Source organism: Caretta caretta, chromosome 1, assembly GCF_965140235.1.
Source record: "Caretta caretta isolate rCarCar2 chromosome 1, rCarCar1.hap1, whole genome shotgun sequence".
In the NCBI taxonomy this organism is placed as follows: domain Eukaryota; kingdom Metazoa; phylum Chordata; order Testudines; family Cheloniidae; genus Caretta; species Caretta caretta.
The window spans coordinates 163705771-163731615 of NC_134206.1; the positions used below are offsets into that span (position 1 = coordinate 163705771).

The window sequence follows — 25845 nt, forward strand, 5'->3', positions numbered from 1 at the left end:
AACATTAGCGCAAGTAAAAAAAGGTAATGTGGTGACCAGGAATGGACAAGCATATGACCACATTTTGTCAACAATGCTTGGTGTGTGCCCAAGTTAACCCTAAAAGCAGGAAAGCAAAAATACTGAGACACCAACCTGACACTAGGGGCTTGTGGCAAAGATTACAAATGGATTACATTGGACCTTTGCAAAGAACTCCTACAAGGAAAACCTTTTGCTTGGTGGTCATAGATGATTTTTCAGGATGGGTGGAAGTAACCCCCACAACAGATAACACAACTCAAACTACACCTCAGGCTTTATGGACCCAAATACTAAGCAGATGGGGTATACCCTTGGTCATGAATAGTGACCAAGAACCTTAATTCGTGGGAGCAGTGGTAAAGCATTATGATTAATGATGGGCATCAAACAGAAATGGCATATAGTCTACCACCCACAGAGTGCAGGAAAAATGGAAAGGAATAGAGAAATAAAAGCCACCTTGACCAAGCAAATTCAAACACAAGGTTGAGATTGGGAAACTGCTTTAACCTGCACTCCTGATAACCATGAGAGCTTTGGGACAAGCTGGAAGTACGTACTCACCTTTTGAGTTAATGACAGGTCGAACTATGAGGACTCCTGAATTCCTACTCCCACCTAGAAAACAGATAACTGAACGGGTACAGAAGGAAGTTTGTTTAGCAGATTTGGTACAAACAATTGAAGAAATTTGGGCACAAGAAAATCAGCAAAGACAAAGGGAAGAACAAAGGACCATCTGGGTATCAATGGAAGATAGGGGACAAAGTGATTTTCAAAGAATTGGTAAGTAAAGGTAAGCTAAAACCCACATGGAAGGGACCTTTCCCTGTGAAATATGTGACCAGTCCTATAGTGGTTCTGGTGGCCACTCCAAATGGGGATGTATGGAGACATTTTGATCAAGTCAAACTGTATCCATCAAGTATAATAATTCATAAACCTATAAGGTAGACAAAATAGTATATAATCATATAAGATGTACTAACCTATAAGGCATGGTTAGAGGCCTGTGTTCTGTTTTTGCACAGACTGATCCATGGAAGCAAGGAATATCCTGTGGAACCTGTTTTGCTTTGTCATCTGTGGGCTCATCTGTCATGTGGTTACTGGATCACCATCCATCTGTCCCACAGGAGAGGCGACCAAAGATTGTGATCAAACAATTCCAACAGCAATGAGGGCTTATACCAAGGATATGCACTGATTTCCTCTTTTGAATGGGGGGGTACTAATTTTGAATGGGTAAAGGAATGAGAAATAGAGGTGATTTAAAGCAAAGGAAAGATGTATGGCTTGGGACTGGAATGTCACAAAACTATGGAGTAGAGGTCCTGTATGATGGACCTACCCCCGACCAGGAAGAAGTTCTTGTGAAGATGGTCTCCAACTTATTTAGAGATGCATGGAAAAATTTGAAGCAGTATTTGTAGAACCAGTGGAGTACCTGTACAGGAGGATAGAACGGGGATTTCGATATGAGAGTCCATTCACCTTATTTCCACTTTTTATAGGATGCAGACCTATAACAGCATCTCCGCCAATTGAAAAAGCAGGAGGGGAAATTTGGAAACGGTCCCTAACTGCTGAGGATAATATAGATTTAGGCCCAGTTCCAACTGGCATGAACCTTACGATGAATAACAGTTCAGAGCCATCCTCTGTAGTACTGTCCAAAGATTATGTTTCAACAACTCTTATCTCCCCAGAATTAAAGGAAAAGGAGCTGGGAAAAATGAGGACACAGAACGTTTTATCCAAGCAGCTGATTCCTTAGTTCAGAGATTGGAAAGAGTGGTCAGACCTGGTAAAGATTAGGATGAGGAAGACCGGGATGTGGGAGATGGAGAAGTTTGGCACTGTGTGGTAACAGAATCTGTTCATCCTTTCGGGGCCAAAAAAGACACCCAAGGAATATGGACCTTTCATGAAAGAAAAAGAGCATGTGTTTCTGTGTGGACGCAGGGGTTAAACTCTAAAATATTGACAAAAGGCTGGCAAGGAACCTTTGGGAAAAAAACACACTTTGGTAGTTGCATGAGCATATGATCCAGATAGTAAAGGATGTGTATGGACCTAGAGTGTAACTAATTGTATACATAAATCAGGAATTCACTAATCCCAAATTATTGATACTAGAACTGGGGAACTATGGAAACCAGATGTAGCCCAAGAAAAGGTCCTTCTAACCAAAGCACCCCAAGAATGTATAACTCAAGGAGCTTGGTTTGAAAATGGGACTGAGGTTCCCGCCATAGATATAGGAACAACTGTGAAACTAACATCACTGAAAATATGGACATATGTCAATGGGAATGTAATTAGTGTACCCAGACCATGTGTTCATTAGGGCATTGTGCTGAATCTGTGTTTGAATGGGAATTAGGAAATGAATGGAAAATGGTAAAGGGACATTGCCATAACACCCAAGTTGAGGGATGGGTAGTATCTAGATGTAAATGTCCTGAAGAACATCAACGTGCTTTAAGATGCCATACCTCATATACAGGGAATATACAACATAGGGAAGGTAAAACATGGGTTAATATCACCAAAGTGACCCAGGAACATCCTAATGTAACCAATTGTTCCTCTGAATGCATGGAATGGTTAATTCCAGACCGTGACCACAGGCACAGATACATATATAATGGGTCCAGATTTAAAGTTTTTATAAACTTATTTCCTGAAGATTGGATGATTGACACTAATTATCCTAACTGTTCTAAATGGATTGCACAATATAAAACATATTGGATCTGGGATGTGGAAAGAAGAGGAATGGCTGAGAGATACCATATGGGAAACACTAAACACCGGAATGGGATTGGGAAACACATGGAGCCTCTCTACCCTAATGGAAAGAAAGAGAGAGACTTTAAAGCAACTGATGCAGTCAGTACACACCGGGAAACAAGGGGAAACAAAAGATGGGATATTCTGTGATGGAATTGAGTGAATTATTGGGGGAAAGTATTCTGGATATCGTTAAACAAATAAGGGATATCCGCTCAGGATTATCCTGGGGAGAAGTTTGTATAGAAGCCCAGAGAACCTTGGGAGAACAATGGAAAGATATTTTGGAACAGAGCCAAAAAGGAACTTGGCCCCAGACTCTTAACTGGGCATTGAGTTACTACTCTTATATTAATCAATCATTCCAGGATACCTGGAAGGTGCAAGTGCATACATGTACCATACGCCAGTGCACTCTTGTCCTTTCTGGTATAGCCAATGGAAAGGCACAGGAAGTGTATCCGGTAATATTTGCCAGCACCTGGGAAAATGAAACAGGGTACTATGAAATAGTACCAGAAGGAAATGGATTATGGTGGATATCTGGATTAGGAGGAAAGCAAATATTAGGAGCCCAATGGGAATGGGGTACCTTGGTTAAAGAAGGAAACTGGAATTTGGAATGGAAAGGAGGTAATCTCACCATGAATTTACAGTGGAAAAATGGTTGGTGGGAATTATATGAAACACACACAGATAGATGTTGGCATCAAAATAAAAAAGGGTAATGTAACAATAAACAACCAAACCTGGTTCATGAACCAAGGGATGTGATGTACTTGTGGAAATATAACTTATTTCCAGTATGATCAATATCAATGGCACTGTCAGATGACTAAAAGCTTTATGACTCACCCTAGATTAACATGGCCAAATTTGAGGGAAATAGAGTGAAATGATACAGATTGGAATATGGAGATACAAACTAATAAAGGCACAATAGATAAAATAGAACGATCAATTAGACTGGTAATATCTGTAAAGGGTATGCTTGCTCAAAAGTATAAAATTGTTGAAAAAGCTGTAGGAAAAAATAAGATCTCAAATGTGTGCTTGGTACACTGTTGTATGTCAAGTAACAACATTGAATGGAGTTGAATGGGCAATGTCGTTTTGGATTTCTGGAACTGCCATATTGTATGTTTATGTTGTGGATATCAGATGTGTAAGCACTATAAGAAAAAAAAAGCTTTGCAGAAAACTTACAAGATAGAGTTGTTGGATTATGCTACTAATAATCTTAAAATAATCCTTTAAATTTTATAGAAACCAGAAAAGGAGACATGATCTAACAGCGTTCAAATTGTGGGTATGATTGATGCAATATTACATCTTTGGTAATTGAATATCAAATGGGGGACTGTTGGGATGGTGCCAAATTGGTGTGACCATACTGAATGAATGGTGTGAGCATAACTTGACATGACTTAAACATGGCTGAATGGCTACAGAGGATCCTGGGAGCGGGTTCCCTTTAAGCAGAAGCAAATTTGATAAAGGACTGGCAAAGTGTGCATGTGTGATCGATATTGAACCTATTGGTCGGCAAATATGGGCCCATGCAAAAGTAAATATCACATGTATAAAATTCCAACATGGAGCACAGGTCGACCTGGTTATAGTGACCTTACAGCAAGGACACCACGCAGAGAGCCAGAGTGAATGATTGATGAGTGAGTAAACGTGGGGTGATCTGCGTTCGGGACCACCACCACCCAGCCCCTTCTCAAATACTAATCTGGTAAAAATTAGTAACCACATGTCCACAGGGCATGCTTTTAAGACATGTGACTCCTTTGAGGAAAGAGTACAAGAATCAAGCAAAGTAGATTACCATGGTTGGGATTCCTTAATGGACGCTTGAAGAAGCAACGCTGCAAGACAAAGTAGCCAAAACTCTGCTCCATGGGCTCGAGTAGGACTGTGAACCAGAGGGGTCTCATGGCCACCAAGGCCTTGCCTCAAGGGAATCCAAGACAGACCAGAGGGCTGAGAAGAACAGAGCAGGAGGGAAGAAGCCATCTATAAAATTGGTAACCACCTTCTCTGTTTGCCAAGCAGGAAGGAACTGCATGAGGCTAGCGCAGGGCCTGTTTGTGTATGTTTGTGAGAGACTCGCTAAGAGGAATGCATAGCTCTTAATGTCTAACATTGGAGTTATGTGCTTAATATAACCCTTTACCGCTTGTGTCATTCCTTCTCCATAAGATGCTGTGTACTGAAGATAATTACTGTGGTCCTTTTTCACTGATAGGACAGTAATCTACTCTACCAGGAGCCAGTAAAGATCCATTTCAGGGGTAGTAGCACCACCTGTTGTCAACACTCATGTATGCTGATATTATCCACTTAAAACAACATTCTTCATTAGCGTAAATCAGTTTTCACTCAAACATCTTACCCAATTGGAATTGATGACTTGCATGATGACTTTAGTATGCTGTAAAATTTCTTCAAATGTATACAGCACCTATTATTCAGTAGAATTTTCCAAATACTATGCAGCACAGCTGAACCCTAGCAACTTCGAGAGGACAATTGAAATTAATTGTTTCACAGTACTGCAAAGGTGTGCTAGGAAGGCAGAGAAAGAAAGGATAGAAATTTTAATACAGTGACTTTCAGTTCTGAGCAGTAGCAGAATCATTGAACTTAGTTTTAAAATCCAAAGATACAATAGACAAGGTGGGGCATAGAGCTTTTGGTGCTTACACCATACGGAGCAGTTGCTTGAGACAGACCTTGTCATACAGAGCTGTGCATTAGAGCTTGCTAAGTTGAAATGAAATTCTCAAGAGACTTTTGAGTCAAAGAAAATAAAATGATCTGTGAAGACAGCCTGTCAGAAATGAGTAGTAAGACAATTAAAGTTCCATTTGAAGAGGTATTTCAAAACAACATTTAATGTTAAAAGAATTACATTCAAAAAGATAACACTGAATACACTTAAGGCCTTTATTTCATATACCACGTTTCAACTTCTGCTGTTCTTTGGCAGTAATCACCTTTTTCTTCTGGAAAATTAAGCTTTAAGCCTATGTGACTTTGAAGTTGCAGTTTCTATAAAAACCAACTGAACTAGTGTTTCTGCTTTACCTCATTAATTTTGCAAAGAAAGTATCCTTACTGGACACATACTAAGCAAAAGTATTTTTTACTGTTCCTAATGTCAGGCTTTATGCTCAAGTTTCTTAGGGCTTGTCTACATCCAAGTTATATACTGCATTATCCATACCAATATGGCTAACGTGTATATAATCTCCCTAGTATGGCTGCATTCATCAGTCTAATCTACACAGCATCAGATCAACACAGCATGGCAATACGCACTAGAAGATGTGATTTCTAAAGTGTACCAACATTGGGTGTACTAACTGACTCGTACAGACCCTGTTGGCACACACTAAAAGTTCTCTAAGTGCACGTTAACATAGTGCAACAGCACATTAGGGAACTTTTAGTGTGCACCAGCCGGGTCTACACAGTCCAGTTAGCATGCAACACATTAGTGCGCTCAAGAAGTCACACACCTAGTGCATATTGCTGCACCACGTAGGCAAGCCCTTAGAGTGCTTTAAATGGATACAACTATTCCCATACAAAAAGAGGAATAAGTTATGCTGGTATAAAAGTGTTTATCTGCATCCACACTCATGTGGTTGTACTGGTATAACTATTTCAGTAAAAAACCCAACACCACCCATAACCAAACTAGCACATAGACGATCAATGAGACGGTCTGTATCCCTCTGTTCACCCCCTTTTACAAAACTATAATGGATTTTGTACAAAGTATGCCTTGTGAGGTATCATTTGAAAACTCACAATGTGCTGATCATTATTGTCCTGGTACAATGTGTGTGGCAGCATTGTATGTAAAGTTAAGATTCCTCTGTATAACAGTACTGAGACATATTTCATGTTTAGAAAAGCAGGCACCAACAGGTTCCTCGGAGACAAAAGGCAAACTGTCTCTGCCTCAGCCAGGTGTCAGTGAAGTCAAATGGACTATCACCTGGTTAAGCAGCCAAAGAAAGGGTGAGAGTAAAAAATTTACATCTTGGCAACAAAACAGCTGGAGGTTCCCATCTCCCCAGACTTCTTGTCTCCTAAACCCTAGCTGAGGATGATTTTCAAAGAAATAGAGCTGTAAGAATGGGAAACAGAGGCCCCCAAATCTCTCTCCCTTCATGTCTACTCTCAACATCAACAGCACCTGAAGAACAAGGAAATTAACACTGAACTGAGGGAAAGATCCTGGCTGAAAGGATTTCAGCCATAAGACTGCTAAAGCATGTGGTGAGAGAAACCTTTGCTTGTATTTACTTAGCTTGTTAAGTTAGGTATTAGTTTGCATTTTGCCGTTATTTCTTTGTAACCAATTCTGACTTTTATGCCGCATTACTTGTAATCTCTTAAAATATCTTTCTGTAGTTAATAAACTTGTTTTATTGTTTTATCTAAACCAGTGTGTTTGGATTGAAGTGTTTGGGAAACTCCATTGGTTATAACAAGATTTGCCCATATCTTCTATTAACGAAATGATGGACTTTATATGAGCTTGCATCGTCCAGGAGACTGCTGGGCATTACAAGACGCACATTTCTCAGGGAAAGTCTGGGACTGAGAGTTTACTGCTGTTGTCTGCAGCATAATTCACGGGTGGCTGACTATAGCACTCATACAGTATAGCTGGGACTGATTTACTTGCTGGAGGCTGTGTGGGCAGACCAGGAGTGGTGGCTCTCACAGCAAAGCAGTGTAAAAGGTGCCCCAGGTTGAAGGGGACATAGCTGTTCATCAGTCCAGATTGTCTGGGTAAATGTCACAACCAGGCCTTAGACACTTAAAAATATAAACGTTTTCTTCTTAAAAGTCAGCTGACGCTGTAGTGCAATTAAATCATTCTACAACTATGGGTCGGTGGCCCCCAGACACTTCTCTAGAGGTCCTTAAGGACCATGAAAACAAGCAGAATGCCATATGGAAGTTGGGGGGATTTAGAGCTAAGTGATACTCAAGGGGACCTTGTCTTTACAAAGTGGCCTGCAAAAATCAAGTACGAGAGAGAACCTGTGGTGGAGTGGTTAATGCTATTTGGCTGCTATGTGGGGAAACGTGTTTGAAAGTGACAGAACTCTAGTACTTGTGACAGCTGAAGCTTGGGGAGTCAAAGGTGATACCCCCTGTCTCACGGGATGTGGAAAGGAGAGCAACAGAAAGATGAAAAACCCAGGGAGACCGGTCCACCACATAAGTAATGCTGGTACTGTAAGTGCAAAAGGAATCTGTTCAGGCAGCTGTTTAGATCTACAACTGAACTGTGGACCTAGAATGAAAGATTTGGTGGTGAACCACCCCAGACAGCCCTCTTGACATAAGCACTTCATCTGGGTTAGGCAGGAGGAGAATCCCTCACTGAAAACAAAGGGTGCCTCTCGTCACAAAAATTAGTTTACAAATAAAACCATCAAAATACCCTGAGTGTAGCCTGATTTGCCGATTACACTGAATGAAAAAATTCTAGAAGTAACATACGTACTTAACTTTAATAAATGTTCTGCTTCAGTTTGATAGTGATTTATGATTGAGAAGAGATACTACATCTTTGTACCTGTGATTAGGCCAACAGCTTTCACAGATCTAATTTGTCAATAAGTTACATTCGGAAAGAAGTCTGATAATTCACATTCATAATGAGTAAACAATACTACCCTTCATTTTATTTTTACTAGTGACTTAATTGTACCAATGTTTACAAATTATTAAAGTTCAACATAGGACTATAAGTAAATAACTATTCATTAGTCAATGGTATAGCACAATTACAGCAAAGCATGTTTTGTACGTTTCACCATTTTATTTTGTATCAAAACAGATGAAAAACCTAAGTTTATCTGGAGGCCAACAAGAATTGCAGAGTAGCCTCCCGTGTTTCTCTATAAATCTTGAAAAAAAAAAAATCTGTCTGCACCGTCCAATGCCTTTACTGTTTACGGAGACTTTTTTAAATAGAAAAGTGTGATAGTGTGTTTGAAATCAAAAGTCTTGGCATGTCTAGCTTGGCATTGAGGGTTCCAATTACCACTAGTAGCAGTGGCCAACTGCTCAACAATATTGCACAAAAACAAGTCTTTAGAGATGACGGTACTAAAACAGAACAAGTAAAGCTCTTCTCCCTGACAAACATGAAAAATGTAAAAAGCCCCCAAATAATTCAACCTACACAATTTATTATCTTATCTGTTGATCTTAATGATTTTATACTTCACTGGATTAATAGGCAGTTTGAAAATTCAGCAACATTTGCTTTCTCAATTAAAAAAACCCAAAAACTTGTAATCCTTCTCCTGCAGGTAACTGCCAGGATGCTCACCATGAGGCCACAATCAAACACATGGCATCCTAGGCAGTTAAGACATATAGCCTTACTGTGTGGAGGGAGAATAAGCCAGTCAATCCCTTTCCTCTAAAGCCATCAGAAGTGCTTTGCCACCAGAATTCAGAGGTTGCTTCTGAGCCTTTCAGTCACAGCCCCATGAACTGTCTCCTCCTATCTTTTGTGCCACCTAAAGCAGCAAAGACATTTACCTGTACAAAGAGTCTTTAAAAACTGTAAAAGGTTTTGCTTTTGATCACCTATGAAAGAAGTCTCTATGAAGGACATAATGCACATACATTTCAAGATGTGTAAGTTTCTTATATACAATCGTTTACATTTTTACAGGACTACCTTACTTAAATTTCCATTCAAAAGCTGTAAAGTGATTTTAGACTCTGAAAGAACAATTCCTGAACAAAGTTTTCATTTTAGGAAAGTGACCATTTTTGAATTATGGGAATAATTTAATTCAGTGATATAAATTGCAATAAATGTTACTGAATAGGTCTGTCTTCTAAATTAAATAATCACTGATCTTACAGAATATATTACTATAATACAGATTTGAGATTACAAATGCAGTACATCTGCACATTACTTACATCATCTTAAAGCTGATAAAATACACCTGTTGATAATTTAATTTACTTCTGTAGAAGTTTAGTAGATAAATATGTTTGGGCAATTGTTAAAGAAAGAGCACCATAATCAAAATTTAAACAGCTTCTGGAAAGTATTTATATATGCAAGCTGACTGTACACGGACGTGCAATTTTTGGAAAGTTACATTAGTTTCTTTTTACCTTTAGAAGAAAGGTTCTCAGAGTCAGATTAAAATATCTTCCTAATTTGTTAGATAAATAGTAAATTTGTCGCTTTCCTTCATTAGTCAAAATATTTCTACTTTAATTTCAAAAAGTTTTCTTCAATCCTATTCATGTTTCTATTGTGAAGAAGACTATAATGATAGTCTATCACTGGTACTAAATTATGTTACCTTTCTTTTCCACAGAAGCTGAGCAAAAATCCTCACAGTTCAACACAAAGCAAGAAACAAGATACAGGGAGGTGTACTTTATACCAGTACAAAAAAAAGATGAACTGCAGTTTCAAAACTAGGAGTGTGTGGCAGAAAACACAAAATAAAAAATCAGAAACAAATCTCTTTGACAATGAGGTTGTAGCTTGGTTTCACTATTTATACCAACATAAATCAATTCTCCTGTAATTGCCTTAACTTTCCAGATTTTCCAAAAAGTCACATTCAACACTTTCTTCTAGTTGTTTCAAGATCCTTGTGCTGTTGCCAACAGGATATTCCACTGACAGAGATGCTGAACTCTGTGCATTTTGGGACCTGTTACCTTGTGCTTTGAAAGCACAGCTCAGGGTCTTGAAGAAGGGCATTAACTGTGTGATGCTGGATATAGAACGAAGGTTCAAAAGAGGATATTCACATTTCTCTGAAGTTCTCTCATTAGTGTTTGTTTCCTGCAAACAAGCATACAAACCAGAAGATTCACTGAGTATTATGCAGAAAGCTAGTTTATTCTTCTATGACATAACTTGGTTGAAATTTGCACTAGATACTATTTGTCAATCAATGTGAGATCTGCAGCCTGCTACACCAGGCATTTCTTGCATCACAAGAGGATTTGTACAGCTGTTGCCTTAAAATGGAGTTTTACTTTAAAAAGTGACAGGTTTCAGAGGAACAGCCGTGTTAGTCTGTATCCGCAAAAAGCAAAGGAGGACTTGTGGCACCTTAGAGGCTAACCAATTTATCTGAGAATAAGCTTTCGTGAGCTACTGCTCACTTCATCCGACGAAGTGAGCTGTAGCTCACAAAAGCTTATGCTCAGATAAATTGGTTAGCCTCTAAGGTGCCACAAGTCCTCCTTCTCTTAGTAAAACATTGTGACGCTAAGACAAGCGCATATTCCTCTGAATAAACACAGGAAGCAGATCTGAAGTTAGAAGATGCATTTCTAAAAACGTCACTTTTCTGAGTAGAGCCACACATTAAATTTTCTTTTGTGAACAACACAGAGTTTTTTGAGTGCGCACATGCAATTTTAAATCATACTTCCTAGCCACAATCTGCTTTGTCTTCCTTTATAACCCTCCCCATTTTGCGAGGCTATGTTGCAGTATCTAAAGTGATAAATTAGTTTAGTTTAAAATACACATATGATAACTGTGTATTTGAGGCTATATTCTAGTCTCATTTGAGATGGTCATTTTTTAATATATTTGAAAGATTTCCTGTATTAAAAGAATTCCAATTTTTCTTAAGTTATCAATTCACAGTGCAAGATATACATGGAGATCCCATCCTTCAATATCCAACCAGAAGACCTAAATAGCTGCAGTATCTATTATGCCCAGGAGTGAAATGAGCAGGGTTGCAGTAGTTTAGCAAGTTGGTACTTTCCCCTGGAATTCATTCCATACTCCAGAATTTCAGCTTCCATGAAAATATTAGCCCTTATGCTTGCAAAGCTAGATCAGCTTGCAAATGAGACTGGATGGAAAGTGATGGCAGTGTATGCGTGATTCTACAGACAACCAGAAACAATAGCCCTGAGAATCATGAACACCCCCATTCATCTTAATGGGATTTTTGATGCTGAAGCCTAAAAATTTAAAATACCAATATTCTTATCAACTACTTCATTTTTGATCAAAGCATGTAAGATCATAATATTGTTAGTAAATGTTAATCTTTTATTATTCTTTGGAATATTAAAATCATGATTCTTTGGCTAAACTTCCCAGAAACATTTCTGTATTAGTCAAAGAGCTGTCTAAACTCTCATGCTAAAGAGTGCTTTGTTTTAGACTAATGAATGTCTGTAAATCAATAGTAGCACTGTATTTAATTATCCGCTCTGCTTTTTACCCTGATCTTGCTAACCTAGTACAGATGCCCTGGAAGGACTTCTAATAATTAACAAAGGATGCTTATAAATGCGCACTGTAATCGAGAAGATATTAGTAATAGACAAGCTGCACAAGGAACATTTGTTATAACAGATGTGTTCTACAATCAATGTAACAGCAAGCCACTGAGTAACGTATTGATTAATGTCTAAATGATTAAGAGCTAATTATGGTTACAAATGGTTACAAATGGTCTCAGTAGTAATAAATTAGTTATAGATGTAATTTACTTTTTGATTAGGTAAGTTCAGAATATTCAAAATAACACATGAGAAAGGATATTTCAGCAGGGCTAGCCCTGGAAAAGAAAAATTTTGAAGGATTTTCTTTGATCTAAACCAGAATACAAGGGATGAATTTGGGGGACTGAGTTAGAAGTGAAATGAGCTGCCAAACTTCTCCAGTCACAGACTGATATGTATGTTTTCATTTCTGTATAGTGTTGTATTAAGTAAGACAAATCAATCAGTACTTAAATAAAACTTCAACTGAGTTGTTATTTGACATCAAATCTTATTAAATCTGAACACGTAACACTATGAAGACATGCCAAATCTCCTGTGATTAGTTTCTCATTTTGGGGTCATGAATGGAGGGAGTTTCCAGTCTGACCCTGGTCAGAAGATATTACCTGCATAATTGGTAGATGTGTCTATAGTGAATCACCTGAAATAAATGGCTATCTGGAATCCTCCAGGTAAATGTAATATAATAGGAATATTGTCAAGATAGATCAATTTTAAAGCCAAAGAGCCTTTTAATATGGAAACTGAAATCTACCGCCCAGCTGCCTTTTCTGAATGAATAAAAATGGTTCTTTAAAGTTATCAGATTTAATGTTAATAGAAAATATGTATCTAATGAAGCATTATCTTTACCCCATATTTCATCTTTAACGAGTCCATGATTCTAATGATATGTGGTTTACATTCCTGGTGATTTTCCATTAGATGAGAGGTCATGGTACAAGCCTCTGTGTCCACTTCTGGAACAAAGGCCCATCTGTACCTGAAACAAATGAATTGTACAAGTCAGAAATCATTCATGAGAGTCCCTTCCCTAGAAATAAATAAAAAATGCTGAAAATTACAACACTAAGCTTTCTTATCCCACTGTTTTAATAGCTGTGCTGACCATGCTCTGTTATAAGAGCTGTATTTTGTGGTCAGTCTGTTTAAGTATTGAAAGGATAGATAAGAGTGAAAATGAAACAGACCCTTGCTCTTTCCCAACAATTCTCTCAGTGTTGGAAACAGCAAAATCTTCTCCAAGTCTTATATCTAAATAATTGTCAGATATCCAGCAGGTTATGTCCATATGGGACACTGTCGGATTAAAATATAATTATGCAAACCACTGTCAGATAATTGCAACGAATCTTGTACAAAGTGTAACGTATGGCCAGAAAGGGTTAAGCAGCTTGCAGGCTAACTAACCCAGAGCCAGCCTGTAGAGACATGTTAGAAATGGTAATTAAGGCCATTCAATGCTAGATAGGTTTGCATTTCAAAGTTCTAGCCTACATTGTTAAAAGTTCAAAATGATTTAATAATTTTATGAAGATGATGTTGAAGTAAAAAGAAAACGGTACAGAGTTTAAGCATAGAAGTTTCTGGTTATCAGAGAATAAGGTACAGATTATCAAGGGGTACAAAATTTGGTTTAGGAACGGATACGTAAGGAATACGTAATCTGCAATCTCCCCGATTGGGGGTAAAAGTTTAACGGGTCAAAGTACAGACATTGAGATATGGGGGTATGTTGTTCATATAATGGCTACATTCAGGTGTGGAGTATAATGAGTGGATACGATGATAAGGATGGATTTACCCTCATTTGGTGGGATTTAATGTTCGGTGAGACAAATTGTATGTTTACTTATAGATACTAGCCATGTAAACAAACAGTTCTTGTCTTTCACTATAGCTATTGATTCAGAGATCAAAAGGGAATATTAACATTTAGATGAATCTTGGGTGAAATAATGTCACTGTCTATATGTCTCTTTGAAGTTTGTGATAGATTGCTTAATAGATAAATTATTTTATGTTAATCCATGTAGATAATTACTGGCAATGCTTAGGAAATAGACCTACTTCAAAGTCGCCCTGATTGCCCATTGTTTACCCAGGACTGTATGGTCAAGTGGATGCGAGCACACTGTGTAAAAGACCTTTGGGTCATGATCCTGTCATCTCAGATCTGCTTGAGGTTTCATGCAGGGAAGCCTACGCCATAAGGATTGAGATCCCAGTCCTAAGATGGAACACTCTGAATATAATATTGGACTTTAACCTATGAACTAAATTCTAAAAACGCTTTGCAACTACAAAGCCTACTATCTCTGCTATGAATCTGAACCTAAAGAACTGAACTCCTGCCTGTATGTATATTGATCTTTTAACCACACTATCTCTCTCCTTTTTTAATAAATTTTAGTTTAGTTAATAAGAATTGGCTGTAAGCGTGTGCTTGGGTCTGATCTGGAATATTCATTAACCTGGGAGGTAATGTGTCCAATCCTTTGGAACTGGAACTTTTTTATATGATGAATAAGATTTTCATTAATCCTCATCATATCTGACTTGGGTACCTGGATGGAGGCCTGAGGCTGGGTTACTTTAAGGGAACTGTGGTGTTGGCTTCTGGGCAACCAGTGAGGTAATAAAGAAGCTGTTTTGTGCTGGCCTGGTAACTCTAAGTATTGGAATATCCACCAGCTCAGGGGATTGTCTGCCCCATTCTTTGCACTTCACCCTAATTGAGTGACCTCAGCTGGCTCCCCTGGGAATCCAGTCACACCATACCTATATAAAAACTTGTGGATGAGGAAAAGATTGATGAGAGACACACACGTTTTATTAACTATGGAGGAGAAAATAAGAGTCTTAAGAGTACATTTACATATTTTTAAATGGTGCACAAATAGTATGTTACCTACAGCACTATATACTGTATAGCTATAAATTAAAAAAAGTAACTTGAGGACTTACATTTGAAATAACTGCATCTTGTCAGGTGGAAAAGAAAGTGCTGTGTCCAGGAACTTACAAGCTGATAAATACAAGGACAGCTCATTCTGTTGTATGTCTGAAAGTAAGGGGCCACTGCCATCAACTGAAGTTTTCTGTCTGCTTACTTTGCTGTTGCTCCTGTGTGATTAACCAGGAAGGAAAGCACTATTAAAAAAAACCCACTAAATATTTTCCATCTGCCAAAGGATTACAGTCATCTATTTTATCTTCAGACATTTATTAAAAAAACAACTACATGGTAAAATAGTCAAAAACTGATTAATCTCTTCACCCATTTTTTCCTGTAAGTAGCCCATTTCTAAAACATAATTGCCACATCAGCTGCCCAATGACAACATTTACTGTATGTCAATGCCAGACTTCAATATGCAACATTGCTTGCAAGCTGCAAATGCTATTGTGATTTTCAGAAATTCCAGCCAGAAAGCAACCACAACTCCTCGTACAAGATTCTGAGCCAGGTTTAAGTTTCTTGGACATGTTTTGTTAATTTGTTTCTGTTTTTTGGGAGATAAACAGTTCTTACTTTGATGGTTCATCCTCCTCAGCTAAGTCTTCTTCCAGCTGTATAAACGTCTGAATCTTAACCAAAAATAAAAAAAATAAAAGGCATATTTTTTTTTTGGAAAGTTGTAAACTGTTAAAGTGTATACACAACTCAATCATGGAAAAGACTGCTTCATAAGAGATTAGGAAACGCAGGATAAGTTTTATTTTAACTTTGTCATTTATAAAACACCGTCAGCCTATCACAAGAATTAGTTCTTTGAACAACAAAATTTATAAATGAAAAGTAAAATATATTTTCAAACCACAACAGTACCCCCAAATTATCTAATTGAAAATGAAGATGTAAAATCATAAACCAGTTGCACAAGATGGAGTCTGTTTGGAAGGAAGGGAAAGGTGGGTATGGAAAGCAAATGGAATATTTTCTACATTGGTAAACGTAAAGGCATTATTGCTTACCAATTCAGTCACCATGATTGGCCACAGTGAGGTTAGATGCTGAGGAGAAATTCTTAGCAACAGAACTCTGAAAAAGAGAAACATCTGGGCAGCAACTATAGAAGTCTGTCCAACACGGAGGTTCTCTGTCAGTCGTTCTGAAACACATTTTCAAAAAAAAGTTATAATTTTTCCATGTACATAAAACTAGTTTTGGTAAATTAGAAATGCAGGGAAAAAATGTCGTTTGCTTTGATTATGTCATCCAGTTTTGATTGGCCGTTTTTTTCACTCCATCAAAGAAATTGTCAGTTTTTCTAAACATTTTCTCAAAACACGACAATGATTTGGAGATAGATTAACTTTTGTTTGGGTTTTTTTTTGTCAAAAACTAACTATGTTAGAGATCAGAGATTTTAAAGGTTTCTTCCCCCCGCCCCCGAACCTAGTAAACATTCAGAGGTGGTAGGGAAATAGGTAATACAACAAAAATATGTAACCTATAAGAAGACTGTATCTATGGAAACAAGGCACATTTAAAACATATACTCTTACCTTGTATTAATGGAAGGTAAAGGTGATACTGATCGATTTCTCCACTAAAGACAGCAAAAGCCTGACGCTTTAACAACATTGCTTTTTGCTCAAAACTTGGAAACATTTTTAAAGAACTGCTCTGCATACCTACAAAAAAGACCATATGTACACAGTTTAAGAGATACATCTTTACTTCAAAAACACAAGTTATTTTTAGGGCTATCAAGCAATTAAAAAAATGAATCATGATTAATTGCAAGATTAAAAGAATTAATTGTGATTAATCACAGTTTTAATCGCAGTTAAACAATATTAGAATACCATTTATTGAAATATTTTTAGGGGGTTTCTATATTTTCAAATATAGGGTCAAGGTAGGGGCTCTGGGCTTCAGCCCCCCTGAGGGCATGGGGTTTCAGCCCCTCTCAGGGTACAGGGTAGGGCTGCAGAGCTTCAGCCACTTTTGGGGCTCCAAACCCTCCGCACTCCCCCCACCCCCACCCCCAGAAGCTGCGGACTGAGGCTGCTTCAGCCCCCTCCCCTCCTGGCCACTGATGCTTCCTGCCCTACCCATAGGTATGTGATTAACGCATTAAAAATGCATTAATTTTGCTGTCAATTAATTGCAGGCGTTAACTGTAATTAATTGACAGCCCTAGCTATTTCTTAGGCCGTTAAAACCCATTGAAAGGGGGGACAATTGGCACAGTGTAGGTCTGCATGTATGGGTGGGGAATTCTGGTTGCAAGAGAAGCACTTCAGCTGCTAGGAGGTTGCCCAGCAATTCCAACTCCCACCTCCACCCCTGTGTGCCCATCTCTCCTCTACTTTGTGTTCTTATACGTATGATTTTGGATCTCTCAGAAAGAGCTCTGTGACACTGAAATACCTGCCACGGATTTAAAATCGATGGGTCCAAAATAAATTAAGGGTTTCTTTTTAAAAGAGTTTGTATCTTAGTTTTTTTAAAAAAAATTTAAAATGGCTTAAGGGGTATATGGAGGACAGAGACCAAAGTATCCTCCCCTCAATTCTCATGTGTGTTTTAGGGGTCTTCTCTTGTCCTCCCTTAGGCCTTGAGAGTTGGAGACTTCCCATAATTTGGTCGAGCCTGGTGAATGATGTTTTAGAGTGTGAGGGGTCAAAAGAATGCCGAAGCCTTCCGCTCTTATGATGGTGCTCCCCCCTGCATGGAGCTCTTTTCTATCCTACAGACAGACTCATGCAAAAATACGATAGCAGGAATCCCTTATCTGAGCTATATGCAGGAGATGCTACAGTAGGGGGTTTAAACTCCCCAGCAAGATGAGCATCGGTAAGTGACATGTACAAGTGGCAATAATTCTGATGAAGTCTGTTTGCAGAAATCCAAGTTTATTATACATTTATCACCATTTCTGAAAAGAGAAATTTTAGAATATCTTCCTGAACATGGCTATTACTCTCTACCATTTTGAGCATGTTAATAGAGAAGGATTTCCATGAGTAAATTATTTAACTATAGCTAATCAAGGTTGGTAACATTATGAGCTGTGAAAATGCACTGAAGATAACATATTACCTCCTTAATCTAATGTAAGACAAAATATACGTTTGAGAGCTCACCAGAATATAAAATCCAAATTATTGTAGCAATAAATTACCAGCAATGAATACTTACTCATGAAATCTTTAAACATAGTTTTCTCATGTGTTAGAAGATGATCTATAATGGACCTCCAACTGAATAAAATATACAAAGAATTAAAGATAAACACAACTTGTCAGTGTAGACACACCATCATACAAAAGAGACCCTAGGATAACATTTCATACAAAAGAAGCACATTTTACCATTTCATTTTTGATTTGTGTTTGAAATGCCAGACATGGTTATTTTATGCTCTTGAACCCGATTATGTGAGGATCCCAAAGTTAACGTGGAGAATATGCATTTACATGATGTGAAGAGAAGTTATCCTGCCTCTACACACTGCTGAAAACCTAATATTTTTATAAAACAATTTGCTAGGACTAGAAATTTGGCACTTATTTCAGTGTTAATATATTCTGTTGGGAAGTTCAAGATAAAGCTTCTTTTCAATAATAGTAGGCTTCCCCTTAATATCTTTGGAAATTTCCAACTGAATTACAGATGACCACAATTCCATTTCTTACTGAATGCATGAAGTGTCCATTTGGAAGAAAGTGGGGTCCACAAATAACTCCAGAACTTCTTTTTTCCAGGCTCGTTTAGTGTAGGCATATCCACTTAGGGAGCTGAGCAACCGAGCACCAGCACGGAAGCTAGGGGTGTTGTAGGCACTGCAAATAAACTTCAAATATTAATATTCATGACAGACATGCCCACCAAATGAGTGCCTTTCTCCCCAGAACTCCAAGCCTAGTCCTGACAGTAATAATTTACTCCAAATTCTGTTTGCTAGATATAGAAGAGGGTTTATTTTCCCTGAGGACTGAGGAAATGAATGTCTCTTCAATTATACAGATGAATTGGAATTAACCATTACATGGCAAAATGCTATCTCAGCTCTTTTCAGATGGCCTGCCATCTTCTGCAAAATTTAAGATTACTGAAGTTTCTAGTCCTTACTCTAAACTGAAGGACACAGTTTACAGACTTAAACAATAGCATTAGTACCCCACTACTGCCCTGGTTACAACAGAGTCACTGTGACAGTTGTGCAGGGCACTTAGGCCATGCCTACAGATTCTACTCAGAGAAGGGGTTTGCTATTATTAGCAGTTAGAAAAGATCTAATCATTAGGAAAGTGCATGCCTAAACAAAACAGAAAGTGTGTGCCATCCTGCTATTGGCTGATGACCAACAACTAAACTACAGAAGGGATTCCTGCATGGGCAAGGGCATAGATCCACTAAGACTACCAACTGAGTAGCCTTGCAAAAATTGTTATGAATGTTTACCCGATCGCCTGTGTTTTGTGATAATCATGATTAAACTGTGTTATACTTTATGTTAAAAAAGTTACCTTTATTTATTCAGAGTCCTAAAAATGCTAAAAAGGGCACACACCTTATTTATATACTGCAAGTACCCTTCACATATGTTAAAGATACATCCTTAATTTAAGGCAACCCACATCAAATCCGCTTTCACCCCAAACAAGTCCCCACCCATTATAGTTTCCCTTATGCCTCCATCTCATAAATGCATGGGAAATAAAGTTGAGCCTTACAACATGCCTTGAAGATCAGATTAACATTTAGCATGATTTAAAGAAAATATAAATATGTACAGCAAGCGCTATTACCTGTGATTGCGTAGATATGGAAATACATAATACAGCAGGCGTGAAATTAATGGCACAGCTTTCTCTTTTTCATCACTACGGTAAACCATGTCCAGGAGAGAAGCAAGAACCTTCAGAAAACCCAAATCCCACATGTGACCAAATGCACCCCTGTATTCACATCCTACACACCCTTACAATAATTTTGTACAAAATATGCCTTGTGAGGTATTATTTAAAAACTAATAATTATATGGTCAGTAACGTCATGGTGAAATGAATGTACTAACATTATATATAAAGTTATGAATGTAAGATGAAATCATGACTGCAGTGTGTTTATCAGACAAGTCTGGGAGTGAGTAAACCTGTTTCTCAAAGACACAGGAAAAGCTGACACCTCTAGACAGGTGTAACCAAAGCTCCTGGGCAATCACCTATCAAGTGGGCACTCATGGGCAAGGAAGGGGGCAGGAACAAACAGATTTGCTTCTTAGCAAACAACAGTATGTCTCTTTCACCACCAGACTCCTGGTCTTTGTCCACACAGCCTGAAGGAACGTTATCTGGGTATAACTCTCAGGAAAATGCATTTCAAAGGGTGACTGGACTACAGAAGTGAGGGGGCAAAAACACCCCAAGTTCTCTTGCTATCCACCTCTCTTTCTTTCACCTAAGATGACAAAAGAAACAGTCTTTGGACTTTGGGGCCGGATCCTCAACTGGGAACTTGGTCAGCAATGTTACTGGGAGCACGTGGTAAGAATTTTATCTTGAACCAAGTCTAATCTGCTAAGTTTTAAGACTAGGAAGAGTTATCTTTATTTCTGTTTAACTATTTCTGACTTTAATGCATTATACTTGTACTCACTTAAAACCTCTCTCTTTGTAGGTAAATAAACTTGTTTTATTCTTTAATTAAAACTAATCCAGGATTGTTGATTGTGCAGGTAACTCCATTTAGGGTAGCAGACTGTTACATATTAATTCCCTTCAAGGGACCATGGACCTAATATATATGCACTACCAGCAGTGGGCTCTGCAGAACACAATTTTTTGTGGAAAATACAGGACTGGAAGTGTGGTTGGGTCATCCTGCAAGTGGTAACCAAGGCTTGTGGAAGCCAGAGTGTGACTGATGTGTGGCTGACAGGCTGCGGCAAGACACAGATACTCCGGGTGTTGTCTGCATGTTGCAAGGCTGTTTGTGAGTAGCCCAGGTGGGAGCTATAGCAGCAAAAGCATTGTGAGGCACCCAAGTTTGCGGAGAAGGGATGACAGCACCTCACTGGTCTGGACTGTATCCTGGAATGTCCTATCATATTAAGCTGCAATAGAGACTTTTGGAGAGGGAGGAAGGTTAAACTTCAGAAAAAGTCAAAAAGGAAAACGGTCTCACCTTCACTATCATACCCCAGAATAAACCCCACACCTTAGTTTAGCTGTATCAATTGTTAACCACTATATAAAGAAGAATGGCAAGCATCTATCTTGTTAGCTCATATGCCTGACTCCCATAAAGCTTTACGAAGTAATGCTATGGGACGGTTGTCATATAGGCCTAGGACTCCCAGCTCTGTTCAGGGAACTAAAAGGTAAACCTAACTTTGAGCGTATTAAAAGTACACAAGGTGTGCTCTAAAAGCAATGGAAATGTATCTATTTTTACAGCTGCAGAAGGCACTTTTAACTGCATATGTGCTAGCAAATGCAGCAAATATGCTTGGTTTCAGTGCTTGAATAACAGGTTATGAAATTGTAACCAAGATCAAGAGAAAAGGATAAATGGGTAAACAAACATAACTGGAGGAAATGAATTCAGTACTAAGCATGAACCTTTGCATACATTATCGTGAAAAATAATGGAAAATTACTCATAAGTGAGCTCTGTATTGAGTATAGAACAGAACATATAGGGGACATGAATCATCTTGCTTGTGTACAGGAAATGTTACCTTACTGTCAAATTTGTGGTTATGATTAGATAATGTATGTATGTAACGAACTGCAAAGGGCAAAGTGAAGTAACTGTTTAGAAAGTGTTACATAGGAAACCATAAACTGTATAAGTACATAAACAGCCAGGGTATAAAAACCCTACTGAATTGCAACAAACTGGGACCAAATCTGCAAAGCTGTCCCCAGGAAGGGTAAAGTATCAATCTTTGCTTGTGTTCTGTATAGTCCTGATTAATCTTAGATGTAGTCTTTGATTAATAAATTGATTGAGCTTGATTTGAGTCTTGTTGATCAGTGATACAAATCTAATTCCTCTTACAACTTTGTCCTACTTAAGGAGATGTGTAGGAACTTTATATCTTACTTCTGCAAGAAGAGAGAGAGCTTGAACACTGTATATTGAGGGAGCAGAGGCGGACACCATTGAAGATGGTATGAGTGAAGCATCTGAAAAAGACAAAATGTTTGATTTGCATTTTGAAGCAGAACTTATTGTGGCAAACCTATAAGTTTCAGGATTTGTTTGGTTTCCATCTGGGTTATACCTTGCATAGTGAGTTGCAGTGAAGTATTGCTGGGAACCCTGCCAGCTCCTTATATACATGCCCACCCTTGATCTTACAGGGATTATACATTATATCATTTTAAACTTCCTTAAAGCCATAAACATAGGCCAGTTTCCAATAAACAGGTGTTAACAGAGCTAGCATGTCTGTGGATACAAGCTTCTATCCTCAGATCTTTAAGTTACAGGATTTGAAAAAGAAGAGTAAATGATTATTGGAGACAGACAATGCACTATTGGTCACATTACACATGCGCATTATACAAGTATCGATGATTTGAAAATTCTGCAGCCTCTATCTGAATGCTTTACATTTAGCAAAGACCTTAGGAAAAATGAAAAATTTACTAGAAAACACTTATTCAGCAACGTTCCTTAGTCAAAACGGGGCATATTTTTCACAGATGATTTGAATGGATTTATGAATCAAGGGTATAAAAGGCAACATGTACCGACCTGTAACTCTCCATTTCCTACCCTACTGCGAATCAGGTGAAGGTCCAAGTACAAGGAAAGGAGGGCAGACTGTGGACTACCCACAGGGACCACACATCTCAAAGAACTTCAGTGATTATAAGGTAAGTAATGCTCCTTTCTTCAAGTGCTGGTCCCTATGGGTATTCACAGTGGGTGATTCCAAAGCAATGCTCATCAAGGCGGAGGATGCAAGAAGTGTTCTGCACCACAGATTGTGAGATCACTGAACCAAAAGAAGTTTCCTTGAAAGAAGCTTGAACCAGGGCATAATGCCTAGTAAAAGGGGAAAAAAAGAAGAAGTGAATGCCTAATCTGCTGCTCTACAGATCACCGAGAGGGGAATTCCAGAAAGGAAGCCACCGAGGTAGCCTGAGCTCCAGGTGAGCGAGCCGTGACAGTCTGAAGGAGGGATGCAGCCTGAAATCCATTTATAGAGCCTTTGGGAAGACTGCTTCTTCCTTCATACCTCTTGGCAACGGAGATGAATTCAGATTCAATCCAATAATTATATAGCATGTGTGGGGGTTAAAAGGGACTTTTCTGGATTTTACTTGAAGTCCCAAAGAGTGAAAGTGGTGACTGCAGCCTGCACTTCCTGATAGGACCATCCCATGAGCAGCCAGTGCTCTAGGTAGGAACCTACTGGGGTATCTTGTTGATGCAGGTATGCTGCCACCATGACAGTAACTTTGTGAAAACTCTCGGTGTTGCAGAGTAGCACTTTGTATTGGAAGTGTTCTAGAGGCCCACCACAAAGTGCAGGGTGTATGTCTATATGAAAACAGGCATCCTTCAAAACAGAGGGCCGCAAACCAGTTGCCTTTGTTCAGGGAAGGGATTATGGAGACCAAGGTGAACTGAATCTTGAACATCATATGATGACATTTAACTGTCTGAGGTCCAGGATGGGTGGGGTTGGGAGGGGGATGAGAAAGTATCTGAAGTAAAAGCCCTTCCCCCTATGTTAAGAGGGTATGGGATCTATTACCCTTACCTGGATTAAGAAGTTCACCCCCTGTATGAGAATCCTCTCATGAGAGAAGTCCCTGAAGAGAGACAGGGAGAGGGGTTTTGGAGAAGGGGCAGAAAGGAATTCTATCATGTAGCCAGTTGAGCTTATGGCCAAGACCCATTTGTCCAATGTGATATGCTCATGCATCAGGAGGAAATGGGCCAGGCAGCCACTGAAATAGGTGGGATGAACTGGCTATGCGGACACTGGCTGGTGGTGCTCGAGCATCCCATCAAAATGCCTTCTTGGTATGCAGGTTAGTCTGAAGAGAGGGTGGCAGTAGCGTGGCATGTCTGCTTTGCTGTATCCTCTGGCACTTCTGAGGGGGCTCATAGGCCCTTTGATGACAGAAAGGCTGAGGGGCAGGGTGATACCCTATGAAGAGGGGGCTTAGAATATTTCCTGTGGGGTGCCAGGAGCGAAGGGTTATGTGAGAGTGAAGTGACTTGTCTGTTTTCTTGCTAAGCAGGTTGTTACCCGAATCACCGTGGGGAAACCCAAGGATTGCAACCAAGAAGCCTGGCTCATAACTACCAAGGTTACCATGGAACGGGAAGCCACATCCTCTGCATCGAGTGATGCTTGAATGGACAATCTGGCAACCAGTTGCCCTTTGTCCAGGATGGCCTGGAATTGGGGTCTATGTTCCTGTAGTATCTTATTAGCAAATTACGACAGTATATTGTAATTAATAACGTCATATTTGGACATTAATTCCTGGTAATTTGCTATTTGCAGTTTGAGTTCAAATGCTCCATGTAAATCAAATGCTCTGTATAAATCAATCCTGTTTTGTGTGTGAATGAGGAATGTGTGTGTTAGAAGATAAGTGTGAAGGCCATCACTGGACCAGATGGTCTAGGGAGGAATCGAGGACAGACGTAAGGGCGCCAGGAGATTGCAACACGTCCCTATTGAAATGTCAGAGGAGGACAGATTGACCACTCTAAAGATGAGACAGGCATCTATCAAAAGGGACAAGATAGCTGTGATCAAAACCAGCATGGGATAACTCCCTGAGAGACTTAATGAAAGAAAAAGATAAAGAATGAGAAAGACAATTTAAGAAAACAAGCACTCAAACGACAATTGAGTACAGCATGATGGTGCAAAACCCATTGGTCCCAAAGAAGGAAAATCACTATATAAATGGGGGACCTTACCATGAAACTTTGGGTTCGTCCTGCCAAGACTTCCCCAGAGCATCGTGTTGCGACCGACGGAACCCAGCTCCTCCCTACCCATGATCAACCTAGCTGGCCACTAGATTGATCCAGACTCTAGACTGGTAACTATAACATCAACTGGTGCGATTGTGTGTGAGTGAGTGTGTGAGTGAGAGAGAGATCGAATGCATATGCTAATTGTTGTATTTCCACTAAATGCGGCATATTGCCTTCTCCTCTGAAAAAGATCCTGTGTGCTTCTTATAAGCATAACACCTGCCTGTCCAGTTGGAGCCAGCCAACATGGGATTGAGCATCCTGGGGCTAGCTCTGTTGTAAGTATCTGATCAATACATATAACTACATGTTATTGTATAAATGTGATAACTGCTTAGGCATTCAAGACCCATTTGGAACAGCTATATAAATATCATTTGACCTCTGGATTTAATAAAGGAATTTATGCTTAAATTGTGTTGTGGTGGTATACTGTAACAAACAAACTCACTCGCTCTACCAACTTGCTGGAGGATTCCGATCTAGAGGGCACCAGTGCCAGAGAGGCACTACACAGAGGTTCAAGTCAGTGAGATGGGGAGCGGGAGAGCCCAGGACCATATTGGGGCCCCATGACAGCTTCATTACATGCTTATGGAGCCTAAACTCCAGCGACTGTCTGATAGAAGGGAGAAAGAAATGGCGGATGTCACATTTTGAAGGAACAGGGGATTCCCCAAGGTAAGTACCAG

General features: G+C 39.1%; 1 protein-coding gene and 1 long non-coding RNA gene across 5 annotated transcripts in view; one reads left to right on the forward strand and one right to left on the reverse strand.

Annotated features, from left to right (window-relative positions):
- Positions 1–5705: 5705 nt before the first annotated feature.
- Positions 5706–25845, reverse strand: part of DOP1B (DOP1 leucine zipper like protein B) — a 91259-nt gene continuing 71119 nt past the window's right edge. For all 4 annotated transcript variants that reach the window (XM_048867209.2, XM_048867216.2, XM_048867200.2 and 1 more), the window contains 10 exons: positions 22241–22323; positions 19939–20048; positions 18823–18969; positions 18326–18387; positions 16684–16812; positions 16150–16286; positions 15707–15762; positions 15139–15297; positions 13024–13153; positions 5706–10693 (listed from right to left, as the gene is read on the reverse strand). In XM_048867209.2, the coding sequence (XP_048723166.2) occupies positions 10436–10693; positions 13024–13153; positions 15139–15297; positions 15707–15762; positions 16150–16286; positions 16684–16812; positions 18326–18387; positions 18823–18969; positions 19939–20048; positions 22241–22323 (1271 nt within the window). In that variant the 3' untranslated portion in view covers positions 5706–10435. The remainder of the gene's footprint in view (positions 10694–13023; positions 13154–15138; positions 15298–15706; positions 15763–16149; positions 16287–16683; positions 16813–18325; positions 18388–18822; positions 18970–19938; positions 20049–22240; positions 22324–25845) is intronic.
- Positions 21953–25567, forward strand: LOC142073350 (uncharacterized). Its single transcript, XR_012670178.1, has 3 exons — positions 21953–22067; positions 22934–23019; positions 24400–25567. It is a non-coding gene; the product is annotated as an uncharacterized LOC142073350 (long non-coding RNA).